This window comes from Thalassophryne amazonica, chromosome 18 (assembly GCF_902500255.1).
Source record: "Thalassophryne amazonica chromosome 18, fThaAma1.1, whole genome shotgun sequence".
Taxonomy (NCBI): Eukaryota; Metazoa; Chordata; class Actinopteri; order Batrachoidiformes; family Batrachoididae; genus Thalassophryne; species Thalassophryne amazonica.
Window position 1 is genome coordinate 45518326 of NC_047120.1, and position 25383 is coordinate 45543708.

The following is a 25383-nucleotide window of genomic DNA, read 5'->3' on the forward strand; positions in this document are numbered from 1 at the left end:
GAAAACAAACAATTTTCATAATGAACGCTTCAACCGGGTCTCTTATGCAAACTCCCTAAATTAGGGAAATAATCGAGTGAAGCCGAGCATTCCAGGTCAGATCCAGGCATTCCAGGGGTACCGTTAGCTGTATTTAAATGACACAGACTTGATAAGGCGAACCAGAAAGCTGAGGTGCTCCACTAAATGCCTTTTCGTCTTTTATGAGCTTCCCTGTCTGACTGTGCCAATTAGCAAAGGCGTGTGGCCTGCTTTTCTTCTTCTCTTTCTCTGTTTTTAACGGCTCTAAGTCTTTTTCTAGCTAGATACACACACACACACCAGCACACGTTTGGTGTATCATTAGCTTAGTGTGCGGGGAGGCGTGCAAGCCTGAGTTCTGTCCTGCCTTATCTTCATGTCAATCACAGCGTGTGTGTGAACATCAGTTGTAATGATCTCCATCCAGCCTGTCGGTGCGTGTTAGCGCCCAGCTTCCCTCGCCCCCGGAGCAAGCCATTCCCTAGCTAATAGATGCAAAATTAAGCTGATCAATAGATGGCCTCAGCTCATTATTGACATGTTATCACGGCGTGGGATTTTTTTTTTTTGTCTTGGAGGGTGGGGTGGGGGTGTGTGTTATACAGAGCTTGCTGGAAATGCAAGGCAGGAAGCAGCACAAAAAAGTTAGCTGTCTTCTTTAAATATCTGATGCCACTTTATTTATTTCAAGCTCACAATAATATTATATCAAGAAAAATCCAACTCAGTCCTGTGCATGTGTGAGACTGTGTGAGATGCTGAAGTTTTTTTTTTTCCCATTTACTATATTTCCTGTGTTGTCAGAAGAGAAATCACCTGCTCATCTGTAAGAAATGAGATGAAGACTTTGTACAATGACATATTAAAGATTCATTAATAATTGGCATCTGTGCTTCTGTCAAAGTTACTGGAGAGGAGGATGTAGGGACCAATCGCCACTTAATAGCATTAAGTAGTAATTAACATGACAGAGGTGTGTGTGTCTGTGTATTTTGTGCTGTTTGAATGACTGCAGCCATGTTTGCAGTGTGTATGCATGAAAATGGGCCAACTGCCGTGTGTCAGGTGAGGTGGGAATGCAAAGGGTAAGGGGCAGTGCATCTTGGACCACGCTGATTTGGAGGTCAGCGCTGGGAGCATGTGGTCAGGTTATGAGGTGGACAGCAAAAGGGGGAGGAAGAGAGCCACCCACTCTGTCCCGAACCAGACATCCGCCTCCTCTGACCTTCCTCAGGTCTTATTGTCATGGAAGCATTTCCCTTTTAATGAGCTCTGATAACCAAGTCCTTATGACTTATTTATTCATTAAGCTGCCATGGCGAAGCAGCGCTACCCCACTGTATGTATGTGTGTGTGTGTGTGTGTGCACACGCAGGGAATTGTTTGTGTGAGAATCTTTTTCCGTCCTATTCTGTGTTTCAGCGTTTCCCATAATACCCTTGGAGGCTGCCTGCGCTTCCCAGAATGCACCGCGGTGCCAGTAGAGTTCCGCTGTCTCACAGCACATGTAAACAATGGCAAAGCAAGGATGTGGATGGCATTAATTTAGCGAGTTTGCGGGCAATTATTATGATGATGATAATAATACGCTCTCCCAAGTTGAGAGGGTTATCTAGAGGAGGTGTAGCACCTGTGATGGACTTCTGCTGTGCCCCGATGTTGTCTTATTGTCCAGATTTCACGAGATGTGTTTACACTGTGAGTGCTGAGCTCCTGACACCAGAACGCTGAAACCGACCTCTCGCTTGAGTTATGGACCGCCAGACGGCGCGAGATTCACAACTACAAAACACCGAATACACTGAAAAAACTGTCCCTCTCAAAATAAGCCAGATAATCTGAAATCTATCCAAATTGTCTTGCATTAAGCAAAATAAATAAATAAAATATCTGCCAATGGGGTAAGAAAAATTTACTTGGTTAGAATGATCAAAACTAGCAAAATGTCTGGGCACCGAATAATCAAAATGTGCCTTAAAACTAGACAGAATTCTTATTTTAAGATTAGCCTCTGTCTTAAAATAAGGAAAACAAATCTTTTTCCTTTTCTTGGGTGATTTGAAATCCATTGGCTTTCCTTGTTACTGCTTAAATCTATCTTGATATTAGCTGGAAAAACTTAAGAAAAAGTCAGATACATTTTCCCAAAATAAGACACTTTTTCTTTTCAAGCAAAAAAAATGCTTGACAAGATTATTTTTCTGTTTAGACAAAAATGAAGTCAAATTGTCTTTAAACAGTTCTTTTTTTTTTTTTTTACTTTCTTAGTCATCAGTTTTTGCAGTGTATTCAGTGTAATAGTTTATATCATGTTTTATAGGTTAGGTTGAAATGAATTGAACTCCGAATAGATGTTGCATAGGTGAGAAATTAGCCAACCAAACCATATTTAAGATTTGAGTGGAAGCCCCCCCCCCCAAATAAATAAATAAATAAATAAATAACCCTGGATTTTAGGTATGCTGTGGGAGTTGGCCTCATGAATATGGAGGCCAGACTGCTTCAAGGTGTATGTGCAAAAAAGTGAGAGACACACCAAAAGACGCTGAATGTTTGTTGGTTCTTGTGATGCTTTTGTGCAGATTAATTGACTGTTGGTTTGTCTGTGATGGCTTTGACATAATGTTTTCTGATTGATGAATATGTGTAGGAGGAATCGTGTTATGGTGTGTAGTGGTTTTCATTGGAATATCGGAAGTCTTTGCGAAGCCAGAGCGTGTACGCACTTTCCCTCTGAGGCATGTAGCTTCCTTATATCCAGTCTACCGTTTAACTAATTCATAGTGAACTCTCACAGAACAAAACCAGACATCCAACATCAAGGGCAGCGTTCAGCTCTCCTCCAGCACAATACCAAATACAACATTCTCCAGCAGAACGTGGGCGCTGCAGTCAGCTCACTCTTTCTCCATCAGCTGAGCTGAGCCACTCTTCACCTTTTTAACTCTCTCCTCCACGCCCCTAACCCTGCTTACTGCATACAAAGGTAAGCAAGTAGTGAGTGTATGTCTTGCCCAACCCTCTTCTCCTCCCACCTCCAGGCGTGGATTTATGTAAGGGGCTCAGACACACCTATTCCTGCCTCTTCACCTTCATGGTACCTCAAAGTAGGTTGGTATGTACAAGAATCCAACCAGGACCTGATCTTTGGCCTGCTTTCACTGAGCTGTAGTTTTCTACGACTATTCCCAATTTACATTTACATCCCCATAATATGTGAAATACAGTTTAATTTACTCTCAACTGAACATGGGTTTGACTTGCTTTAAATGCTTTCAGTTGAACACTGTACTTAATGTTATGTACTCACTATAAACACAGGATCTGTGTCCCTTATTGCACTTGCCCCCCATATGGGACTGGCTATATACACCACTGGTGGTGCATATTGCGAGATACGGATGTGTAATTTGCACCTCCTCGTGTATATTTCTCATCCGTATCACGCAATATGCACCACCCGAGGCAGCCATATTGCATTTTGGGTTGGTATGGGCAGTTTATGCGGTAGGAAACTTCAAAATATTGCTAGTTTGGATTAAATATTTAGCTGTGAAATCTGACTTTATCAGAAGGGTTTTCGAATTTGACCCGGTGTTCTGTCGAATTGTGCGTCTTGTTGCATAAATCGACAGTTCCGCGTCCCGACAATATTGTGCTGTAAATACAGCATGCACATGCAAATTTTAACTTTTTAAAATTGAAAAGACATTTATTTGCTGTTGTATTTTCATGTGGGAGCTCAACTCTATGTGTGAATGTTCTGTCGAGTTGAGCGTCCCGACAATACAGCTGTAAATACAGTGTGCACGTGCAGATTCGGTCGGGGAGTTCAACGCGGTAAATAAAGGGCGTCAACACCACAGGGGAAGGTGTGAAAGTCTGGGTAGAGCCAGCTGCACATGTGTGCACATGCGCAGTTGTGCAGAGGGCTGGCTTCTTGACAGGAATGACATCTCATTAGAACACAGAGAAGAGCAGAGGAAACCATATTACATTTAATATTATACATTAGATTTGTGTAGATAAGGGTGGTGCAAATTAGGAGTGTACTAAATCTTAATTTACACGTCAGTGGTGTACAAGGTCTGTTAGAAAAGTATCGGACCTTTTTATTTTTTGCAAAAACTATATGGATTTGAATCATGTGCGCTTGCATCAGCCCAGCTTGAACCTTCGTGCGCATGCGTGAGTTTTTTCACGCCTGTCGGTTGCGTCATTCGCCTCTGGGCAGGCTTTGAGTGAGCACTGGTCCACCCCTCTCGTCGGATTTTCATTGTCAGGAAAATGTCTGAACGGCTGGAGCAGCGCTGCATCAAATTTTCAAGAAACTGTGTGAGACAGCCAGGTGGAAACCATTTGGAAAATTCGGAGGCATTCACGCGTTGGGACGAACGAGAACAAAAGCAAGTCCATGTTGGAAGTCTCACAGGACGTGTTGTGACATGCCCAGCTCTCCACAATCTCTCGGATACTCACTCGACTAAAAAGCTACCGAAAGCCGTCTGAATCTTCTGAATGGTGGAAGACCTAACGCCATTGTGGCTTCGTCCCGACGTGCGAATGCCTCCGCACGTCTTCCATTACAAAATCTCCTGTAACAGTGGAATCTGATGAAAAATGGCTGATGTCCAATTTTTCTGCCATTTCTCTGGTAGTCACACGACGTCCCGGATCAACACAGCCTTCACTTTGGAAATGATCTGGTCATTTCAGCCTGTCGATGGCCGCTCGAAGCGCGGCGCGCCCTCAGCCGCTGTGGGCCGTCTTTAATCCGGTTGTAATGCTCCTTAATCTGTGTGATGCCCATAGGATTTTCACCGAAAGCCATCTGAATTTTCCGAATGGTTTCCACCTGGCTGTCTAACACAGTTTCTTGAAAAATTTGATGCAGCGCTGCTCCAGCCGTTCAGACATTTTCCTGACAATGAAAATCCGACGAGAGGGGTGGACCAGTGCTCACTCAAAGCCTGCCCACAGGCGAATGACGCAACCGACAGGCATGAAAAAACTCACGCATGCGCACGAAGGTTCAAGCTTGGCTGATGCAAGCGCACATGATTCAAATCCATATAGTTTTGCAAAAAATAAAAAGGTCCAATACTTTTCTAACAGACCTCGTACATAGGTAAATAACAAACTAGATGTCAGTTTTAATATCTAAAATGAGTGAGGTTGTTTATCCAAGAAAAAGCTTAACATTGGTTTGACTCAATTTGAAAGGATGGTGTAGAACAGTGGTTCTAGGTATAGAACTAAGTGTGCCAGGTGATACTTGAGGACCATGGTTGAAAACCACTGGTCTGGAACATGGTTGTTCATGATATATATTGAATTTTTCTCAGTAGCCAGTGATGCATCTTTCTCAAACGGTTGGTAGTCGTTAACAATCTTGACATGCATGTAATTATCTGGTTACTGTGAATAATATGCATATTAAGTTAACATTTCAGTATCTTATCAGTAACAGCAATACTGTATTTCCTGGATCTGGGGAACTCGCTATGCTAGATGGTGGACCATGTTGGGGATCTATACCTTGTTGCTGTCTGTTCAATTAAACCTCTATGTATAAGGATTTAAGTATTTTTGTTTAGCTGCAGTATTTCTTTCATTGTACTTTCATTGTATCTTCCGTCAATCTTGTGTCATGCCTTTTGTTTTGTTGGAATGGCCGTAGCATTTTGTCACCCCACTGCTACTGGTATGTTTATAGTTTCTTCCTGTAAAATCTAAAACCGCCGATGGAGTTTTTCCTTCCCCATGTAGGATTGAGCTGCACAATAATGCAAAAGAACTAACATACATTGCAATACTTTTTTCTGTGCTTATATATTGCGATGTGAAAAAGTACAAGGATTTACACAGGGCTTGATTAGCTCTATTTAGAAATAATGACTTGTAGAAAGATTAGGGTAATTTTGTAGGTGAATGGACTGAAGATTATACTTATAAAGTAAAACATACATACAAACATATTGGTCTTCTGTTCTAATATTTCACAATAAAAGAAAAACAAGAAAAGGCAGTAAAAGAAGAGCACTGAAAATCTACGTACATGGCAACTGCAGTGAGTGAAGCAGCATCCTTTAAAAACAGAACATTTGCACATTTTAACCGAAGCAGAGGGTAGATATGGTTTTTAAAATAAACAGCCATGTTGCTGCTGTGAGCAGGCAAGCATTGAATGGAGTATTGGCTATGAACTGCGTCTACACGCTGCCTCCGAAACAGACCAATTGTGATTCATAAAACAAAAAACAAAACTTTGATCAGACCCTACGCTCTTTGAGTTCAGGTTGGGACATCTGTAGTAGTTAGCATGACTCTAAAGTGACATCCATATTATTTATAGTGTTTGCACTTGGACTGTTTTGTTGGTCTAGTGATCCCCAGTTCTGTTTATTCAGATCTACCTACTGAAAATATTAGGTTTGACAGCCCCCAACACCAAATTATTGAAAGTGCCTCAAAACGTCAAGGCTAAACTAGTCAACTGACTTAACATTTTCTTTTTATTTCTGTATATTCTGTCAACAAAATGACTTTAGGGAGGTTTGAACCCTGCGAACGTCTCAGGTATTATGAACCTTTCCTGTAATTTTACATTTGGAAAGCAAGACTCCTCGCCTTTCCATCATTAGCTTCATTCATGCCAACCTCTTCATTTAAAAGCATATATTTAATATTTGGAATCACTTCATGATCTGACATGTATACAATCCAGCCGTTGGAAGTAGTCAGACTAAGAAGCATTTAGAGGTAGCAGCATTCTCTTAATCAAGTAAACAGGGATTACAACCTTAATCAGAGTTGGCAAAACATCTTTATTAAGCTGCATAGATGAGCACTGCAGTAATCAGTGCTTCCATACATCTCATTGAGTTTGACACACTAGTGATTGTGGAAACACTTCAGAGTTTGGGTTCTATTTGTGTCCGAGTGAAAGCAAAAAAAAAGAGGAAGTGTCACTGAGATGAAAGAGCAGCCGGTGTGTCTCTGTGAAGCAGGAGAAACACCTGAAAGCAAAGACACTCTGCTGCAGAGCCTGATGCTAAAGGTGCCAGAGTGCCTGTTCATTAGCGAAGCTGATGGAAGACTAGCCAGCTCCTGCTGGCCTTCACCCTCCCTGCCACTATTTATAGAGCAGCCAACAGATACTCTTAATGACACAGGGAGAGGGACAGTGGGAGATGTCGAGGGAGTCAGAAATGGAGCCCTGTTTACTTTCTGAATGTTTTGGAGGTTGAGTGCATTCATGTCCCCTTCACCTTTCTTTGGCGAATGCTGTCAGCAGCCCCATGTTGTTCTTTTTTGGTATCATTAGCCAATCAACTCATTTACGTTGATATAATCCGTTTGTACTCAACTCTTGATCAGTAGGACGTTTTGTCTACATGTAGAAAATTTGGTTGCATGTTGTGCAATTCTTCAAAACGTTCCGGTCACTCGGCTGGATGTTTGTACAACACGCTTGTCCACACCTGCTAAATAAACAGTGCCAGCGCAAAGTCATGCTTATCTCTTGAACCTGTGTTTAAGAGAGCGAGGCTAACTTCCACAACAGGCCAGATAAAAGTCAAGTGTCCATGCACATAAGTCTAAAGAAACAGCGGATCGTAGCATCTGTTTATATCAAAGATTGCAACACAATAATTCCAGTGATGGCAGTTTGACACGACAGTCATATGACAGAGGCTTCATTTTAATTAGAAAACCAGACTTGGTTGGAGAGGAGGGAGAAGCCACTGTGGAAAAAGCTATGAAATTGTGTGTGTGTGTGTGTGTGTGTGTGTGTGTGTGTTTTATTGTTCTTTTTCTGAAACAAGGAGAAGAGGGGAGTTTGAGGTGGAGTTCGAGATTGATGGCAAGGGGGTATGGGATATGAGGTGAGGATGGGAGGTTTTGGATCAGGTCAGCAGCTCCAGTACTGTCAGGGCCAGTGGGACCCCCAAGCGGTTCTGGCTTTGGAGTAAATATGGGCCCAGCGGACCCCCTTCCAGCCCCATGGCACACAAACCCCGGGCCTTCCCACATTCCACTTTTATTTTCCTGGTTGCAAAATGCCTCTGGCTATCAGAGCAGGTGGGGTGTTTTTTTTTCTTTAATATTTGCTCATAAAATGTGCATTAGTAGAACCAAAGCAGTCATGATGGGCCCTCTTGTGTCGACTAACTTTTGCCCGTTTTTTTGTCCTGGAATTTTTATGCTATTTTGCTTTGTTGTTACTGCAAATCCATTTCTTTGTCCTCAAATTTTTGTTGGAGACTCCCACCTCTGTTGCAACCTGCACACACAAAAACAGTAAAGCTGCTGAATTATTTTATGACCTGGAAGATCCTTTGTTGCTCAACTCACATTTTTCCTTCCCTCAATTAAAACAAAATAATAAGCGCCGTTTGGGCATTCCCCGTGACTATATAAATGCGATTGGTTCTTCTTACGTACCTCTGAGTCAGGACAAAGATTGCCTATGGTAATCTGCAACAGATCAGCACATTATGTTCTCCTTTTAAACGGATAAAATTGTAGTCAAACTGGACACATTAATCTTTTAAGCCCTGCACAGTTTACTTGCAGTGCTTTGAATAGGCTCCTCTTGCTAGCCTTGATCATTTCAGATTGAAATAAAGCTCTTTATAGTAGAAGTCTGATTGGTGTAATCTGCAAGCTGTCAATGGGATTTCTGAGCGCGCTCCCAAAGCAGCTGCTGGGCGCATCAACTAGAGAACGCTGAAAAAAATGCGTGAAACATTGTTGCTCAGGTGAAAACGTGCATGTTGGGTTCAGTTGCTGTGTTTGAAGGTGTGTGTGTGGACACAGGTGTATGTATCTGTGCACACTGTTGATGAGTGTGTGTCAAACTATGTCCTGTCTGCACAGATGGGTCGGGGATCTGCTGGGCCCTGTAGAGCAACACCATCATCCATATGTTAACTCCAAACCAAAGCTGTTGTCCGTTCGTCTGTTTGTGTGTCACTCGTCTCACTTTGTAGACGTGATGAAGTCAGTATCCGGGCGGTCCTCATAATCTGTCTCCTGTTGGAAAGTTGACCAGTGTTTGGGAGCCACATTGGCACATAAGAAGCCCCGTTTGTTTAATTGGGCAGCACAGTCTCGTTTGAGGGCGGGTGCTAAAGGGGTGAAATATGACGCATATGACGTAATTTCTCTACTTCTGGGGACAGAAACACAGCACTTTCTCTGAGATTTTGGGCAAATCACACGTAAACAAAGAGAAAATACAAAGAAAAAAGTGACAATGCGGTGGCAAGTGGACGTTGGTTGCGTTTTTTTTTTTTTTGCTCAGAAACTCTACCGGAAATTTAGCGCTCCGATTCAAACACCCTGATGTCATAAGAATGACGAGGGGCGATTCAGTTGAGGTTTTGAGCCTGACGCAGAAAAAGTACATTTCAAAACATCTCTAATGGCCCTCGTATGATCATGTTGTCCTCCTTCATTGCTGTTGAAACCGTAATTTGATGTACGTTCTCTACTTCCGGGGGGAAAAACACGGCATTTTTTCTGAGCGTTTGGGCAAATTACACGCAAACAAAGTGAAAATACAAAGAAAAAGTGGCGATGTGGTGGGAAAGTGGACTTGTGTTGCGGTTTGTTTATGACCCGAACTTCAAACGTGTTGAGGCAGTTCTCCAGGCGAGAAGCAGCAACTTCTCTGGTTAGCTGTGTAGGCTAACACTTACCGACACAACGTCTCCCATTCGCACTGCACTTTTCACGACTGCTTCGGTGATTGCAGCTGAAAACAAAGCAGTACACCATTCTTCCCTGTGACGTTATGCTTTGTATATATTGCACAACAGAAACGGCTGTCCCCATAAGTAGTCAAATCCCGCGATATCACGGAGGGTTCAAACGAGATTGCGCTGCCCTGTTTGTGTGAAACTTTGCTGTTAATCCAGAACAAAATGAACAAGCCACACTTTGGCCTCTGCTCCAGCCACGATGTTGTGGAATAAGAGTGAGCCAAAATCAGGCAGAGAGATCCTGCACTTTTTCTGTGTCTGTCACACTAAAAAATTCATAAGGAAGATTTTCTTTTACGTTCTTTGTCAATATAATGTATTGACATTTGGTTAATGTTTGATAGGATGTGAGGGAAAATTGGCGGCTTATATTTTTGGAGGATCAGAGTCTAGCCATGGTACCAAGAAGGCTTTAGAACAGGGGTAGGCAACCTGTTCCAGAAAGAGCCATGAGGGTGCAGGTTTTCTTTGCAGCCACTGACTCCACCAGGTGATTTTACTGATTAATATCACTTTGAGCAGATGGAATCAGTTAATCAGTGAAATCACCTGGTGGAGTCAGTGGCTGCAAAGAAAACCTGCACCCTCATGGCTCTTTCTGGAACAGGTTGCCTACCCCTGCTTTAGAACAAATTGCTTCAGTTCCAGCCAGCTTGTTGAGTTGGTGAGCAGTGGAGACTGGTGTGTGTGAGAACAAAACTGTTGTGCGTGTTCAGGCCTGCACTTCCTGTGACATCATCTCTCACACTGGGACCAGGGTGGAGCTTCTTTTTTTATTATTTCATTTTTTTAAATTCATATTTTAATAAAAAAATTAAAAAATAAATAGAATGATTCTGATTCTGTTTTTTCTCTCTGTTTAAGGTGCAGCTACATCCAGAGATGGGAGTTGTATTCGTGTTGGCGCCAACAGCATTTCTTATATATTCATCTGTGAATTGTTCTGTGAATTGTTCTGTAATTTATGTTTGTAGCATGGCCCAAGCAGAGGGTCACCCCTTTGAGTCTGGTCTGCTTGAGGTTTCTTCCTCAGAGGGAGTTTTTCCTTACCACTGTTGCTCTGGGGGTTGGCAAGGTTAGACCTTACCTGTGTGAAGCGTTTTGAGGCAACTCTGTTGTGATTTGGCGCTATATAAATGAAAATAAATAGAAATAAAAAAATAGAATAGAAATAGAATGAAGGTGGTTCTAGTGGTGGGTGTTATGTGTTAAAAAAAATCCACTTTCCTCCTTTATCTGACAAGAATTGTATTTGGAAAAGTTGATGGTTTGTCTTCAGTGGGTTTGTTTTATTTTTTGTGATTGCCGTCATACAGGCAGCATTTTAATAGTAGCACTATTGTTTGAATACATTCTTATTGACTCTGGGTTTCACATTATGCTTCGGACTGCATTTCTGTTGGGCTTTTGGTGATGCCTCACATTCATCCATTCACTCACCAGGTTATCCTCACAATAAAAATCCTAGTAAAATGTGAAAGAAATTGTACATATCCCACAAATTTGTCAGTTGAGTGGCTGGGATCACGAAAACCAGACGGCAGATTGTCCAACCCAACCTGCGGTACGGCAATTGATCTTATGCGTATTATTCATTATTCTATCCCTAACCCTAGCGTGCATTTCGTTTTTTATGTGAAATGTCCATTGAAATGCATCGTGAAATTACATAGCAGTATATACCCTTATACACCATTATCAACATGTTGCCATGCAAGCGCCTCAGCTGCACACCAAGAACATTTGTGTATTAAGGACCTTAATCATGTGCACCTTAGTATCTTATCTGACAGGGAGTCCAACCAATCTGCCTCCAGTTCACAACCTCCACAACTAGTAGATAGTGTAGATCCTTATTGTGTTCTGTACAACAGTTTAACTTTTTATTTTGTTTCGATGTGCAAAATATTACTCGTCTGTATCCTATAACTCCAGATTGTACATTTGAAATGATCACATTTGCTTGTTGTTATTTTAACCAGGACCTTAATTGCTCATTGCTGTCTTTAGCATCTTTGATTTGTTATTGAAAGCCTTTGAATAATCTACTATTATTTATTGTACAAATGCCTGTTATATCTTTGCTATAAATGGGTTAAATGGTGTACCATCAGTACCTAGTTTGAATATAAGTTCCATTGTAAACCAGTTTCAGGGCTTTCTGTGGTAACTTCCCAAAGTTTGGTGCAGCAGCAGTCACTCTGAAACGAATGCATGTGATTTTTCAGCGTGCTGATGGACGGTATCTTGCAAACATTTTGCCGTAAACTACTTGATTCTGCCCACCTCCAGCCCCCTTCTTGCACTTGGGAAAGCTATAGGGGACTTGGAAATCAGGACAGGGAGAGTGAGTTCATCCTTCTGCAAGGGTTTAGAGGAGTCTCTTGTCTTTCACTTCATCAGAGACAATTGAGTCATTCAACTTCCATTGTGGGGCAGGCCAGAAGAGGAGGGGCACGGGGTAAGGGAGGAGAATGAGGGGACGATGGGGTGGGAGCTGAAAAGGAGTGGGTAGAGGGGAGAACTGTTTACTGCACAACCTGTAGCCAGAGCTCAGTCGCTGTGTGGCTCTCACAGTGTGGACGCTGTGAGAAGAGTGGTACGGTAGAGGTGCAGGAAGTGAGAGAGGAGAAGACGGAGTTATCCTGGAACTGTGGAGCAATTTGTCACATTGGAATGGCTCTTGAGTTACTCGGGAGGCCCCCTTTATAGGAGTAGTGTTTTCAGGTTCCAGTTTGGGGAACAAGGATGGGCTTGGAGCAGCAGAGAGGGGTCGCAGGTCATGGCCTACTCAAGCCCAGGCATTGCGTCTCTCAACAGGGAAGGCGGGCGATGAGGGAGGAGGGGGCGGTTAGAAAGTCCGGCCCTCGCCAAGGCTCGTTTTCGTTGGCATGCTTGTAAAACTTGCAGGAGAGATTAGTGTGTGAGAACATTTGCAATGGCAGGGCTGAAATTGACACACTTGTCAGGGTATGCGCTCCTTCACCCTCCCTCTCTCTGTCTTTCAATGTCACTCTGCCCCGCTACCACACTCCGGGGTGTCACCTTCACACTTCTCACCCATGCCTCCTCAGAACGTACCTCTCACTCAACTCCTCAGTCAACCACAGCTGTGTTTGAGTATTTGCGTGTGTACTGTGCATGCGCATAAGCAGCGGAAAGACTTTTCCATGACTGAAATCAAAATTTCAACCATCTACAGCCCTTGTTTTCTAACACTGCACTGTTTAGTTGCCCTTTTGGCACCAGTGGACACTGTCTTGAATTACCTCATAGATGACACTCTTCCTTCTCTTTTACAACACCCCCTACCTGTCATTCCCATTTCACCACTTCACGGTAATGAAATCTGTGTGGGGGGTCCATAAAAACCAGCAAGACTCCAACTCTGGGGTTTTTACAGTTCATCTGTTTTTTTTGTTTTTTTTAATTTATAGAACATACAAATGAATAAACAAACAGATTTTTTTTCTTCTTTGAAAGCTGAAATATACTTTTTTTCTGTCATAAATGACTGGTAGTCAGGGAGAAAGACAAGGCAGCAAACTCTTTTCTTCATGCAGGGTCTGTAACTGAGGACATGGAGTCAATAACTCCCCCCAGCGTCTACCATTGGGTTGACACCCCACAGTGAACTCTTTGCTAATGGTCACTGATTTGGACACAGTCTAATGGAAGGTCATGACACACTCACACTGTGACCAATGCTGACATGCAATCATACAAACTACTCAGCACCTTTCCAGATGGCATTGCAGAGACACATGTGCCACACCAGGGTGTTCCACAAATTACGTAATAGGTGGCAATTTGAAATGAGTAAGTGACAGCAAGCACGGCGAAGCCAGGGCAAATACAGTGGGGTCCATTGAGTAGACAGATGTCTGCTAACACAGTGAATTACTTCACATTACCTTGATATCTACCGTTATCAATTGATAACTAGGTGTCATAACTTAGGTTGTTCATACAGCATTGATTTAAACCTTTTAAAGCATGCTTTGAAGATTCAAGTGCTTCACAACCTTTGCTTTGAATTATCTGACATTCACAAAAGTACAGAAACAAAATAAGAGAGTGTACAATAACAATATTTTTTTTTCTTGCATGGACTTTGAGAAGTGATTTAGGGTAATTTTGGGGTGCTGAATCCACCTCACGTTTTTTTGCAATCTGCATGTTCCTTATTGATGGATTGCGCAAAATTGCTCATTCACTCACGAGTTTGACGCCACTAATCATGCACAAAAGCAGCTTCAAAAGCATAGTTTTTAAACCAGGTTTGCAAAGAATGAACAAGAGCTGTAATATCGTTTATGGTGCCGAAGAGGTGTGCGAGACTGCAGCTTTTGCTTCAATGCTTGATACGAGAAATATGTTTTCATATCTCAAAAATGTGTTGTGATGGGCAAAAACTAAGACCAGATTCTGATTCAGCGCCCCCAAATTACACAAAATCTGTTGAAAAACTCTATGCAAGACCAGTGTAATTTTTAGGGCGTTACAGCCAGAGAGGGGCAATGGCGGCCATAACAGTGCAAACAAAGGGAGAGCGGCTGCTGCGTACATACACACAGGACAAAATCAGCTGAATTCAAGCTTCACTTTTCTAAGAAGACCAGATAAGGTTTGCAGTGACTAGTTACACTCTGTTTAAACTTTCTGTCGACAAGTGCTATGGGCTAAAGAATATTTTAAAATTCATATAGTTTAATGGCAACTTTTAGGACTTACGGCGTCATTGTGCAAGACCTCAGCTGAAGCTGAAAGAGGATTCAGTCAGCTTGATTGCAGTTGAATAGCAAATGACAAATGTAGCTAGAAAATAGTGGCAAGATTCCTTGATTATTTTATACCATAGTGTGATGCCCAAATTGCTTCATACTGTAAGACAAAATCAAGAATAAAGCAGATTTTACAACTTTCCAAATTCTGTGAAAAATTTTCCCAAGCAGCGTCATAGGGAGGGGGAATTTGCATGACACTCAGTACAGATCAACACAACCTGTCAAAACCTTCTTCAAAATTTTCTGGACCTTGGTTGGACTCGGGCTTTCTCCACATCCTGTTTTCATGCCATGCACAGGGAGCAAAAAATAATTCACTTTGGAGATTTCAAGAGTTGAGGGTAGAGTATGCCCCATGGCTTTCCCATACCATCCCAAGCTGAATGCACATTGGACCAAGGTGGCTGAGAGTTCACTGTGCTTAAAAAAAAACAAACAAACAACAAAAAAAACCCCAACCATAACTGACTTTTTCTGAGTGGCGTGCCTGCTTTGCAGGACTTGGCGCTAAAGGCGGCTAAGCGGAAGCTACTCTGTGGCAATCAGAGGAGGTGTACTGAGTTGTACATTGGTGTGTTGCAGTGTGATACGGTGACAGACAAATGTAAAAGCAGCTTTAGTTATCTGTTGTCATGGGTATAGCAGTATGTAGCCATGCTGCACTGTTAAAAAAAGTTGTGAACCATTAAAAAACTCACACCAGCTAGCTGAACAGTTGTTTTTTAGTTTACTCAACTTCCAAACATTTGTTAGTTGTTATGTTGTTAAATTTTTGGCATCACCATAAACTAATACTCTTCAAACTCTCCTGAGGTTAAACTACCCTGCACCAGTAAATTATTTTTTTTTTAAACTTTCCATGTGATTTCTTGAAGCATAACTGTTTTATTTCTCAAATTTGTAGATTCTTCAGCAGACCTCATGAAATCTGGTTGAACTTATTTTTTCTAAATACATTTGTACTTTGGAAAATTCTGCTAATTTTAATTGGCTTGGTGTTGGCATTATGCATTTCACTTAGCACAAAATCAGTGAACTACCACGCTATAAATGGGCTGTTGAAGTTAATATTTGAGTATACTGTGCTTCAGCAGGCGGTTTTCCAAAGGTCATTCGATGTCAGTATTTGGTGTTCCACAGATGTTTCTTCACAAGTTGATCAATTGCAAACTCTTCTTCTCTCAGTATCATAGCCGCACCACAGGTCTCTGAAAGGGCTGCTGTGACCTTTTTTCTCAAACTAGGTGGCTGTGACATCGATAAGCATTTCACCCACATACTAAAGGAAAGTCAACACCAGACGCCGTCACTAGCCGTGAGAATTTGCTGTCCAGCCACAGTGCCGTGATAGAGATGGACACTTTTTCTCAATTAGATAATCTTTGCACAGTGACATAATTATTCAAAATTTTCTTGCAAATATTGGGTGTGCTGCTGTTCCAGATCATTCGATGAGAAATGAAACAAAACAAAAGAGAGATGATTTCTGGTTGAACAGTCAGCACATTGCATGTTACTGGATCGTAAGGGCTCCACCCAGTTTATAACCGAGACAGATGTTTCTCATGATCTGTGTTTCTGCTTATCTGTTTTTCACTGCTTATTTGTGCATGTGAATGACAGACTGAAAGAGAGAGACTTGTGATAGAGGTCAAGTCAATCATTTATGGGAGCAGTCAGGAGGTTTAGCCTCAGAGGAGCGTGGTGAGACGGCATGCTTTAACCTCTTTATGGGTACCAAGGCAGCAGCCAATAAAAATCTGACAGCAGTCACATTTATGACACGAGGTGGCCTTAAAGCTATCAGCTGTGTACTGTACTACCCTTAACCTCACCAAAGCAGCATGTTAAAGATGACATGCTTTGCATCTTGGCTAGAGGTGGGGAATGTCTTGGATAATGTCTGTGTTTAACATGTGTCCTCATATATTAAATAATGAATTAATTGCTGTGTATTAATCTGTTTATTTACTGTTACTAATTTACCATAACGGGCCAAGTTACAGTACTCATCATCTGAGTTTCCCACGCAGCTGTCCTCTGGTTGAATTCGACACAGCCGAGTTCTCCTGAGGTGCACCATTTATCAAAAGTCCTTTTTTTTTCTTAGTCAGAGCTTGCTCGTACTCCGAGCCTGCACTAAATGGTAAATGTTAAATGGACTGCATTTATATAGCGCTTTTCCATCTGCATCAGATGCTCAAAGCGCTTTACACATCAAATGCCTCACATTCACCCCAGTGTCAGGCTGCTGCCATGCAAGGCACTCACTACACACCGGGAGCAACTAGGGGATTAAGGACTTTGCCCATGGGCCCTTAGTGATTTTCCGGTCAGACTGGGATTTGAATTCAGGATCCTCTGGTCTGAAGCCCATCACCTCCCCTATGTGGAGGTGATGGCCCCCAGGCCATTCCACTAAGTGTTCAATGGCCTGGTATATCTCTGTGTAACTCCAACCAGCTGAACTCTTCTTGATGTTTCTTATTAATGTCTTCCATACCCTGTATGAAAACTGGACACTGGGTTTTGCACCACCACCACCAAAAACTACACCGGACCTCTCTGAGCTGAGCGGCACAGTATTTCCCCTTGGAACACTTGGGTGAAGCTTGCCCAGACTCCCCACCTCATCCCAGCATGCCCTTTCCTCGTGACTCCAAGGCAAACCCTGGTGCATCGCAATCATTTCACATACAAATAAAGACTCTTTGTTTTTGCAGAATCTGACTGACACTCCTTAAAGTACATATTCATCAGTGCTCAATGCTTTGTGTGTGCAGCAAGGTTTGGCCGGGGGTGGGGGTGCGGTAGCGTCACTATGATGGCTCCACATCACGTTGTTCATCAGCCAGTGATGGATGTCGGAGTCATGCAACAGCCACCCCCTAGTCTTGGCTATCTTAAGGTGCACTTACACGAGCATGCCTTTGCTTCACACAATAGCACGAATGTCATTGTGACGATCCCACCCGCTGTGTTCACAGCTGGGTGCCGTTCTTTGTTCTACTGGCTGCCACGTGCTCTCTGCTGGACGCTGCGTATATAAAATAATTATTTTGTGGCGGATTAATAATTTTTTTTTTGCAAATTGGCCGTTGAAAATGGCTCTAATCACTTCCTGAATCACAGAGGAGGCTGCAGCCGGAGATTCACGTGCGCACGCACGCCCGCACCTAACAAGCTGCAGAAAGCATTTTGAGCCGTCTAAAAAGGTAATTATTTGTCATGTTTACATTATGGCTTGATAAAACAGTTGTGTGTTCTTTCCTTTTTGTGTGCAGCTGTTAAAGTATGTTTATAACAGATTTAACTTCTTATTATAATTCTTCAGACGAGCTGCGCTCTGATGCAATCCGCTGACGTCACAACTCACTCTGTTCACTTCTTGTTTACTCCACATGACGAGCTGCACGTCGTGTTGGAGATTAGCATAGCACGACATTTGTACGTGAAAGATTTTTTTGAACTTTTCAAAATTCCCCTCTGGCGTCCTGTCTGCACCCGTTAAAGACAAGTTTACTCTCCAGCATGACACATCAGGACACAAATCGTGATGTGTCATGAAGCAAAGGCATGCTCGTGTGAACGCACCTTTACACCTTAAAGCGGCTGAGAGTCCTTCACATTCTCAGCAATACTATTAAAGTCTGTTTCTGCGAACGCATGATTTAGTTTACACAGTTATTTTGCACTCCTGCTCAACTCTTAGATGCATGCTTGAGGACATTTTCATCCCATGCATCATCTGCCTTAAATTTTTCTATGTTTTTGAGTTTCCACACCCATGCACCCATGAAGAAATGTCGACTCCCCCCCCTTTTTTTAATCTTATTTTTGTCTTTTGATTTTTTGCTTTCTGCATTGTTAACATGTTTTGTTTCTTTCTTTCCATTCTGTTTCCTTTTCTGCCATTCAGTACCTACAGATGAAATGGCCCCTGCTAGATGTTCAACCAGGAGGTCTTCAAAGTAGACAAGCACTTAAAGATGCCAGGTCCCCTTCACCAGCACACATCGTTGTAAGTAACAATCCGCTCGGTACTTTTCTTCTTCCCCTTCCCTTCTTAGTCCTTTGACCTGTATTCATGACAGAAAAAGGCGAATAAACAAACCCTGCTTTCTCTGTTCCACACTGAAAACATCTTCATGGTTATGGCCCTCCTCCTTTTCTCTTGAATGGATGTTTTGACTTGGAAATTACACCTGTTTGCATTTAATATTTATATAATTATATATATGAAATTAGTAGCCAAAAGGTACCTTGGGCTGCTGTTGTGCAGCAGCAGTTGTTCTTTGGACAGCCACACAATTGTTAATCCTAGAGAAAGCACAAACTGCGTGGAAGCCCAATCACGTGTTGATAATTTTTTTTGTTTTGTTTTTTTAAATAGTGAGAATGTTCTAATGCCTCACTGCTAACGCAGTGTGTTTCAGGGAAGTGTGGGTGTTCCGTCAACATTGATTACCTTGTCCATAAAGTTGGAGGAGTATTCTGGTAGGCAGAGTTCTCTGGACATCTAAAGGAGCGTATGCAGTACATGCACATAACAGAACATCCGCCCCAGGCATGTCAATATGTAAGTTGTAAAATGTAAAATGAACAGCTGAATGTGAACTTAGTACTTAGCCAAGGGCATAAAGTTTGTAGTAGGTCATTGGAAAGGTTGAAGTTGGAGAGGTGTATGTCTGTGGTCACAGGGATAGTGAGCGAGGAAATTTAATGAGAGTGGCAATTGAGCAGAATTAGTAAAGTGACTGTAATGCCTCTCGGCCATTATTGGCAGAGTTGTTACTTTTATTTTGGATTTGTACATGTTCTGCACATTGTTATGACAGAAAAACCCCCCAAAACATTTAAAACTCTGAACCACTTTAGACAGAGAAGCCTCCCAAGTTTGAAGACTTGTGACTACAATATTTCCTTTGGTGCTAGTTGAAGCTAATATTACGCACCTGATCCTTTTTGGTTATGCAGTCTGCACCTGCTCTGCGAGTAGTCATTATGGTTTTTCAACTCACGCTGAAGAATGGGTGATTTTAATCACACAAATTATGGCGTCAAGGCAGGCTGTCTCTGAATCCGATTTGACTTTTGATCAGTTGCGTTGGTTTATGGTCTGTAATAAATATCGTCTCAAATAGTTGCTCAAGCATTGATGAGGTGCGGCATCTGTGGTATTTTGCCTGTTTAAGCTAAGCACAGCTTAAAATGCAGAAGTCAGCAAGCCTGTGTGTATTTGAAATAGAAACCTTGTCAAAAGTTGTGTTTAAGACAAAGAGCTTGTGATGACAGTGTTGTTATGAACAAAACGAGCCCAGCTCAGGCCCTCCTTATCGTTGCCTGTGATGCCAGTGTTATTTTTATACCAAAGAGTTCAGGGGCCTCTTCTTGCTCTGTTATTTTAGGAGATGTTCACAAAAGTTTCCCGGCTCTTATGAAGTCATTAATCTTGTCGTAGGCAGCAAAAGCTGCAGGTAAACGCTTGAGGTTTTATTCTGCAGTGAGTCATGCAGCTGTAAATACTTAAACTCTTCCTTTGCTGTTTGCTTTTAAAGGAACTTTGAACTTTGGTTGACATTCTGAGTGCCAACATTTTAAGAATGCATCAGTCATTGTGCATGTCATAACTTTATGTACACTTTGTTTGTGGTATCTGCTAAATTAAATTGCTTGAGAAAGAGTTGAGCACTTAAAATTCAGTTATTGTGTAGTTATTATTATTGTTATTATTTGGTTTAGATTGATTTATCATCTGTATATGTTCTTGTACGCAGAATGTATCTATTCTACAGTGTGAGGGACATAGAATTATTTTGAAATAATTTTGACAAACTACTAAGCATTTCACTTTTTCTTTTTCGCAATCAAAATGACTGCTTTTTTGGGGTTTTCTAAAATTTCAAAAAAATATTTTGCGTTCTCCCCTTATTAAAGACCACCTACATCATAATATGCAATTTCAATGTGTCTTTGAGTAGTTTTTTTTTTTTTTTTTGCTCACAAACTTCACCAGAAATTTAGCGCTCCGATTTAAACAACTTGATGTCATAAGAATGACGAGCTGAGAGTCATTTGAAGTTTTGAGCCAGACCCAGAAAAAGTACCTTTTCAAATTGTCTCAAATGGCCCTCGTACAATCATATTGTCCTCCTTTGTGGCTGTTGAAACCATAAATTACAAATGCTATTTAATTACTTTTAAGATACTTACTTTTGTGTGTGATACACATTCGGAAATTATTCACAGTGTTTCACTTTTTCCACATTTTGTTATAGTTACAGCCTCATTTCAAAATGGAGTAAATTCATTTTTTACCTCAAAATTCTACTCACAACACCCCATAATGACATGAATTTTTTATTTTTATTTTTGAAAATTAATTAAAAATGAATAAAAAAAAAATCACGTGTGCATAAGTATTCACACCCTTTGGTCAATACTGTATTGATGCACCTTTGGCAGCAATTACAGCCTTAGCACCTGTCTTGGGGTAGTTTGGCTCATTCCTCTTTAACGGCACCTCTCAAGCTCCATCTGGTTGGATGGAGAAGTTCAATCGGATTCAGGTCTGGGCTCTGGCTGGGCCACTCAAGGACATTCACAGAGTGGTCCTGAAGCTACTCCTGAGAGTCCTTCAGATGCATTTTGGCAAACTCTAGGCAGGCTGCCATGTGCCTTTTGCTAAGGAGTAGTTTCTGCCTGGCAGAAGCTGGGCAGCACGGTGGGCAACCTGGTGGTTAGCACTGTTGCCTCACAGCAAGAAGGTCATGGGATTGATTCCCATCTGTGGCCATTCTTTGTGGAGTTTTCATGTTCTCCCCGTGTTTGCGTGGGTTCCCTCTGGTTGCTCTGGCTTCCTCCCACAACCAAAGACATGCAGATTAGGTGGATTGGAAACTATAATTGTCCATGTCTCACTTGTAAAATAAATCTCTCTCAATGGGACTAATCTGGTTAAATAAAGGTTAAAAAAAACTCTACCAGACAGGCCTGATTGGTGGATTGCTACAGAGATGGTTGTCTTTCTGGAAGGTTCTCCTCTCTCCACAGAGGAATGCTGGAAATCTGACACAAGACCCTTCTCCCCCCATCGCTCAGTTTAGACGGGCAGCATCTCTAGGAAGCGTCATCCATCATCTGTAAATGTCTTCCATTTACAGATGATGGAGGCCACTATGCTCATTGGGGACCTTCAAAGCAGCAGAAATGTTTCTTCCCCAGATTTGTACCTTGAGACAATCCTGTCTCAGGTCTTCAGACAATTTCTTTGACAACATACTTGGTTTGTTCTCTGACATGCACTGTCAACTGTGGGACCTTATATGTAGACAGGTGTGTGCCTTTCCAAATCATGTTCAGTCTACTGAATTTACCCCAGGTGGACTCCAATTAAGCTGTAGAAACATCTCAAGGATGATCAGTGGATACAAGATACACCTGAGCTCAATTTTAGGCTTCATGACAAAGGCTGTGAATACTTCCGTACATATGATTTCTTAGTTAGTTTTTTTTTTTTAAATAAAATTCGCAAAAATCTTAAAAAAAAAACAAAAAACTTTTTTACATTGTCATTATGGGGTATTGTGTGTCAAATTTTGATTGAAAAAAAAAAAAAAGAATTTCATCCATTTTGGGATAAGGCTGTAACATAAGATGTGGAAAAATGAATGCGTTGTGAATACTTTCTGGATGCACTGAGGTTGCCAGCGTTATAGTTTATGCAGTGACGTCTGCAATTATTGATATTGTCACTGACTCCAGACTTCAAATATTAATACACTCGTGCGACACATCTTGCTTACCTACAACAAGCAGTTGTCACAACTTAGGCAACAACGCAACTTATGTGTGCCTTACAAAGACAACAACCAGAGCTTGAATATGAAACTCCATATTGTTTTGAGTTCTTGGAACTCTGAGGTTTCCAGCTTTAGTTTTCAGTATAAGCCGTACTATTAGGGAAGCCTGGGAATCACGACTTTGACATCAAACAAGTCTTAAATGTGACAGAGTTTAATCTTATCATATCTGACATTGCTTTATGACATTTTTTTCCCCCTTTGGCTAGCTTTCATTTTATTTCCACTGGTGTGTCACAGTTGGCACTGGTTCATGACACAGTTTGGCTTGAACATCCAAACTATTACATTCAAAGAATTGACAATATATTGAAATAGGTTCTTACTTTCTTCCATTTTGCTTCTGCCGTCATTCTCCTTTGAAGTTCAGTCACTGTTGGTTCTGCCTCTTCTTCAAGTGCTCCATCGCGTGTTGCTGTTTAATTCCATGTAAATGGTAATCTACAGTGGACTTTCTTCGGCGGGCAAGTATCTTATTCCAAGGAGTGCAAAATAATATGCCCCTACTGTCGTGAAGCACAGAATACTTTTTTGCTCAGTCGTTTGCACTTACGTGTAATGAGAGATGAGACTTGTTGGTGGCCATGATCAACATGGAGTGTGACAACATAGCAGAGTGATGTTTTGTTTTGTCATTTAATGCACAATTTAAATGAGAAAATCTGTAGTGTTGCTAGAAAACACTCAAAAAAGGTTGATTTTGCATTAATTTCCATGATTGCGGAATTGCGAAAAACTGAAGGGGCTAAATCTGTATCAGCAAAGTGATATCTGTTTTAGCCTCTTATTGAAATGTTACCCCGTCTGTCCAAGCTGGTGGAAGTTTGAAGTTATTTCTAAAGGTATGTTATCAGACAAGTATAGTTTATACTTTGGCCAGCAAAATTTCATCCAAGGAATATTTGATTTGTTTTGGTAGTGATGCATATTTTTCATTTCACACTACCTGTATATGTCATTGGACAAGACACTTAATCTGCAATATTCTAGACCACATATCTCTAAATGGGGACTGGCCTTGGCTGTGGAAGTAACCTGTATTGGGCTAGAATCCTGCCTTTCATCCGCTTCACACTTCTGTACCTGGGGATAAGAACCAGCACCAATGGGCCTCAGGACCTGTGTAGGAATTTCTTCCCTCTCTTTGAAATGATAATTTTTTTTTACAATATGTTTGTATTGTCAATAGAACTATTTAAATGTAAAAGGAAGGCTGGTTCTGTGTGTAACAACTTGTTGAATTTATTTGCAGGTTGTTACATCAGGATATTCTAAGAGGAAGCAAGAGCAACATTTGTCTTTTATTAATTTACCGGCTGATAGCTTTTATTAGCTTTCATGTAGTACAACTATATTAGCTTAATTTGGAGTAATTGTAAATGGAAAATCAGTATGTGTCTGTATGTGTATATATCTGTATCTGTATGTGTGGTGGAATGCTGAAATTAATACGTAACCTTGCTGCCTGTCTTGGCCAGGACGCTCTTGTAAAAGAGATTTTTAATCTCAATGAGACTTTTTTTCCTGGTTAAATAAAGGTAATAATAATAATAATAATAATAAAAATCATATTATTGTTCTGTGTGGAACTGAGTGTAATGTTAAAACATTTCATTGTTGGAAAATTAATGACATGTTTGAAGACTATTCCTTCAGGCTGTAAGTTCAAAGCAGAATACAAAAGTAAAGAAAAAGAAGAATACAGCAGTTGCAGCTCTAGTCAATCTACCCTGCAATTATTTCTGACACTGATCAATATGAGAAACCATATTGTAATATTTGTGGTCATATTGCCCAGCTCCAGTTTGATCTGTTTGATAGCGTACACAAGCTAAGATCAGAGGCACTGCAGCGTTTCTACATGTGCACACAACTTGCTGTTAGGAAAAGTGATGAAATTGAACATGAAATATAGCTTGTTTGTTGCCGCTCCTTCAGTCTTGTTCCAGCGTCCACCTCTAATTGAGAAGACATTCTGATTGAATGTTTTACCGTCATACATCATGCCAGCTGTTGCACATGCAGAAAAGACAGACTACGTGGATCTCTGCTGGTGTCCCTCAATTAGTCAAGCTTTTACCAAACAGTGACCACTTTGTGACCTACTTATCAATAAATTGAGCTATTCGCCGCAGTTTATTTTCTAAAATAAGTAAGATGACACACTGGCACTTTGGCCTCTCCATGCCTGGAGCGTGTTGAGTTTGCATTGGCAGTGATAAGGAGCCATCAGCCGCCGTGGTTGATAAGAATCATCTTAAGGATAATTGACCCTGTACCCACAGTAGACAAACAATGTGAGATAGCAGGAAAGATACAGATAGGTATGGAAAAGCTGTGGCGGAGGATGAAGCAAAGACAGATAGGGACAGAGATCCAGACACATGCTGTTGCTTCTTACTGGAAGGGTCAGATGAGGTGGATCGCTTGAGGATCAGCTGAGAAAAGAGGAAGTGACCTCACGCACCTGGGCTTTCTGAGGGCATGCTGAATGCCCCTGTTTACCATGCCCTCAAAGGGGGCCACGCAGAACCTTTTTGAAGTTCCTGACCACCCTGCAGGCAGCCTGAAAACCTGCCGCCGCTCAGCTTTTATGCCATTGGCTGAAAGTTATACAATATTTATCTTGCTATTGATGTGTATTTTTTGAGGGAGAGATTCCAAGAAGCATTTTTTTAATACCTTGCACAGCTCCTGGCGAAAAGCATAAACAGTTCTTGCTTTCTCATGATGCCATTTTTGTTATGAAGTTTAAATTTCACATTATGGAAAGTAGCTTAAACATAGTGAACAAATCAAACATATTTTTTCTGCTTTCACGCTGATCCACCCTATTGTTTGGATTGTAATTACTGCTTTTACTCATAGACTGTACATGTACTGCACAAAAGCTCTGTCTCATCACCCCTAGGTTTTCTGCAGAGCAGGTTTGGGCAGTTCTGG

General features: G+C 41.5%; 1 protein-coding gene across 38 annotated transcripts in view; it reads left to right on the forward strand.

Annotated features, from left to right (window-relative positions):
- The window catches only part of tcf7l2 (transcription factor 7 like 2), a 162186-nt gene that overhangs the window by 42683 nt on the left and 94120 nt on the right, over window positions 1-25383 (forward strand). For 35 of the 38 annotated variants that reach the window (XR_004566604.1, XM_034194343.1, XM_034194340.1 and 32 more), the window contains exon 4: window positions 18498-18599. The exons of the other annotated variants lie outside the window; for them this stretch is intronic. Coding sequence is in view for 34 of the 35 variants with exons in the window: in XM_034194343.1 (XP_034050234.1) it covers window positions 18498-18599 (102 nt within the window). In the remaining variant the exon portion in view is untranslated. The remainder of the gene's footprint in view (window positions 1-18497; window positions 18600-25383) is intronic. 38 annotated transcript variants of the gene reach the window in all.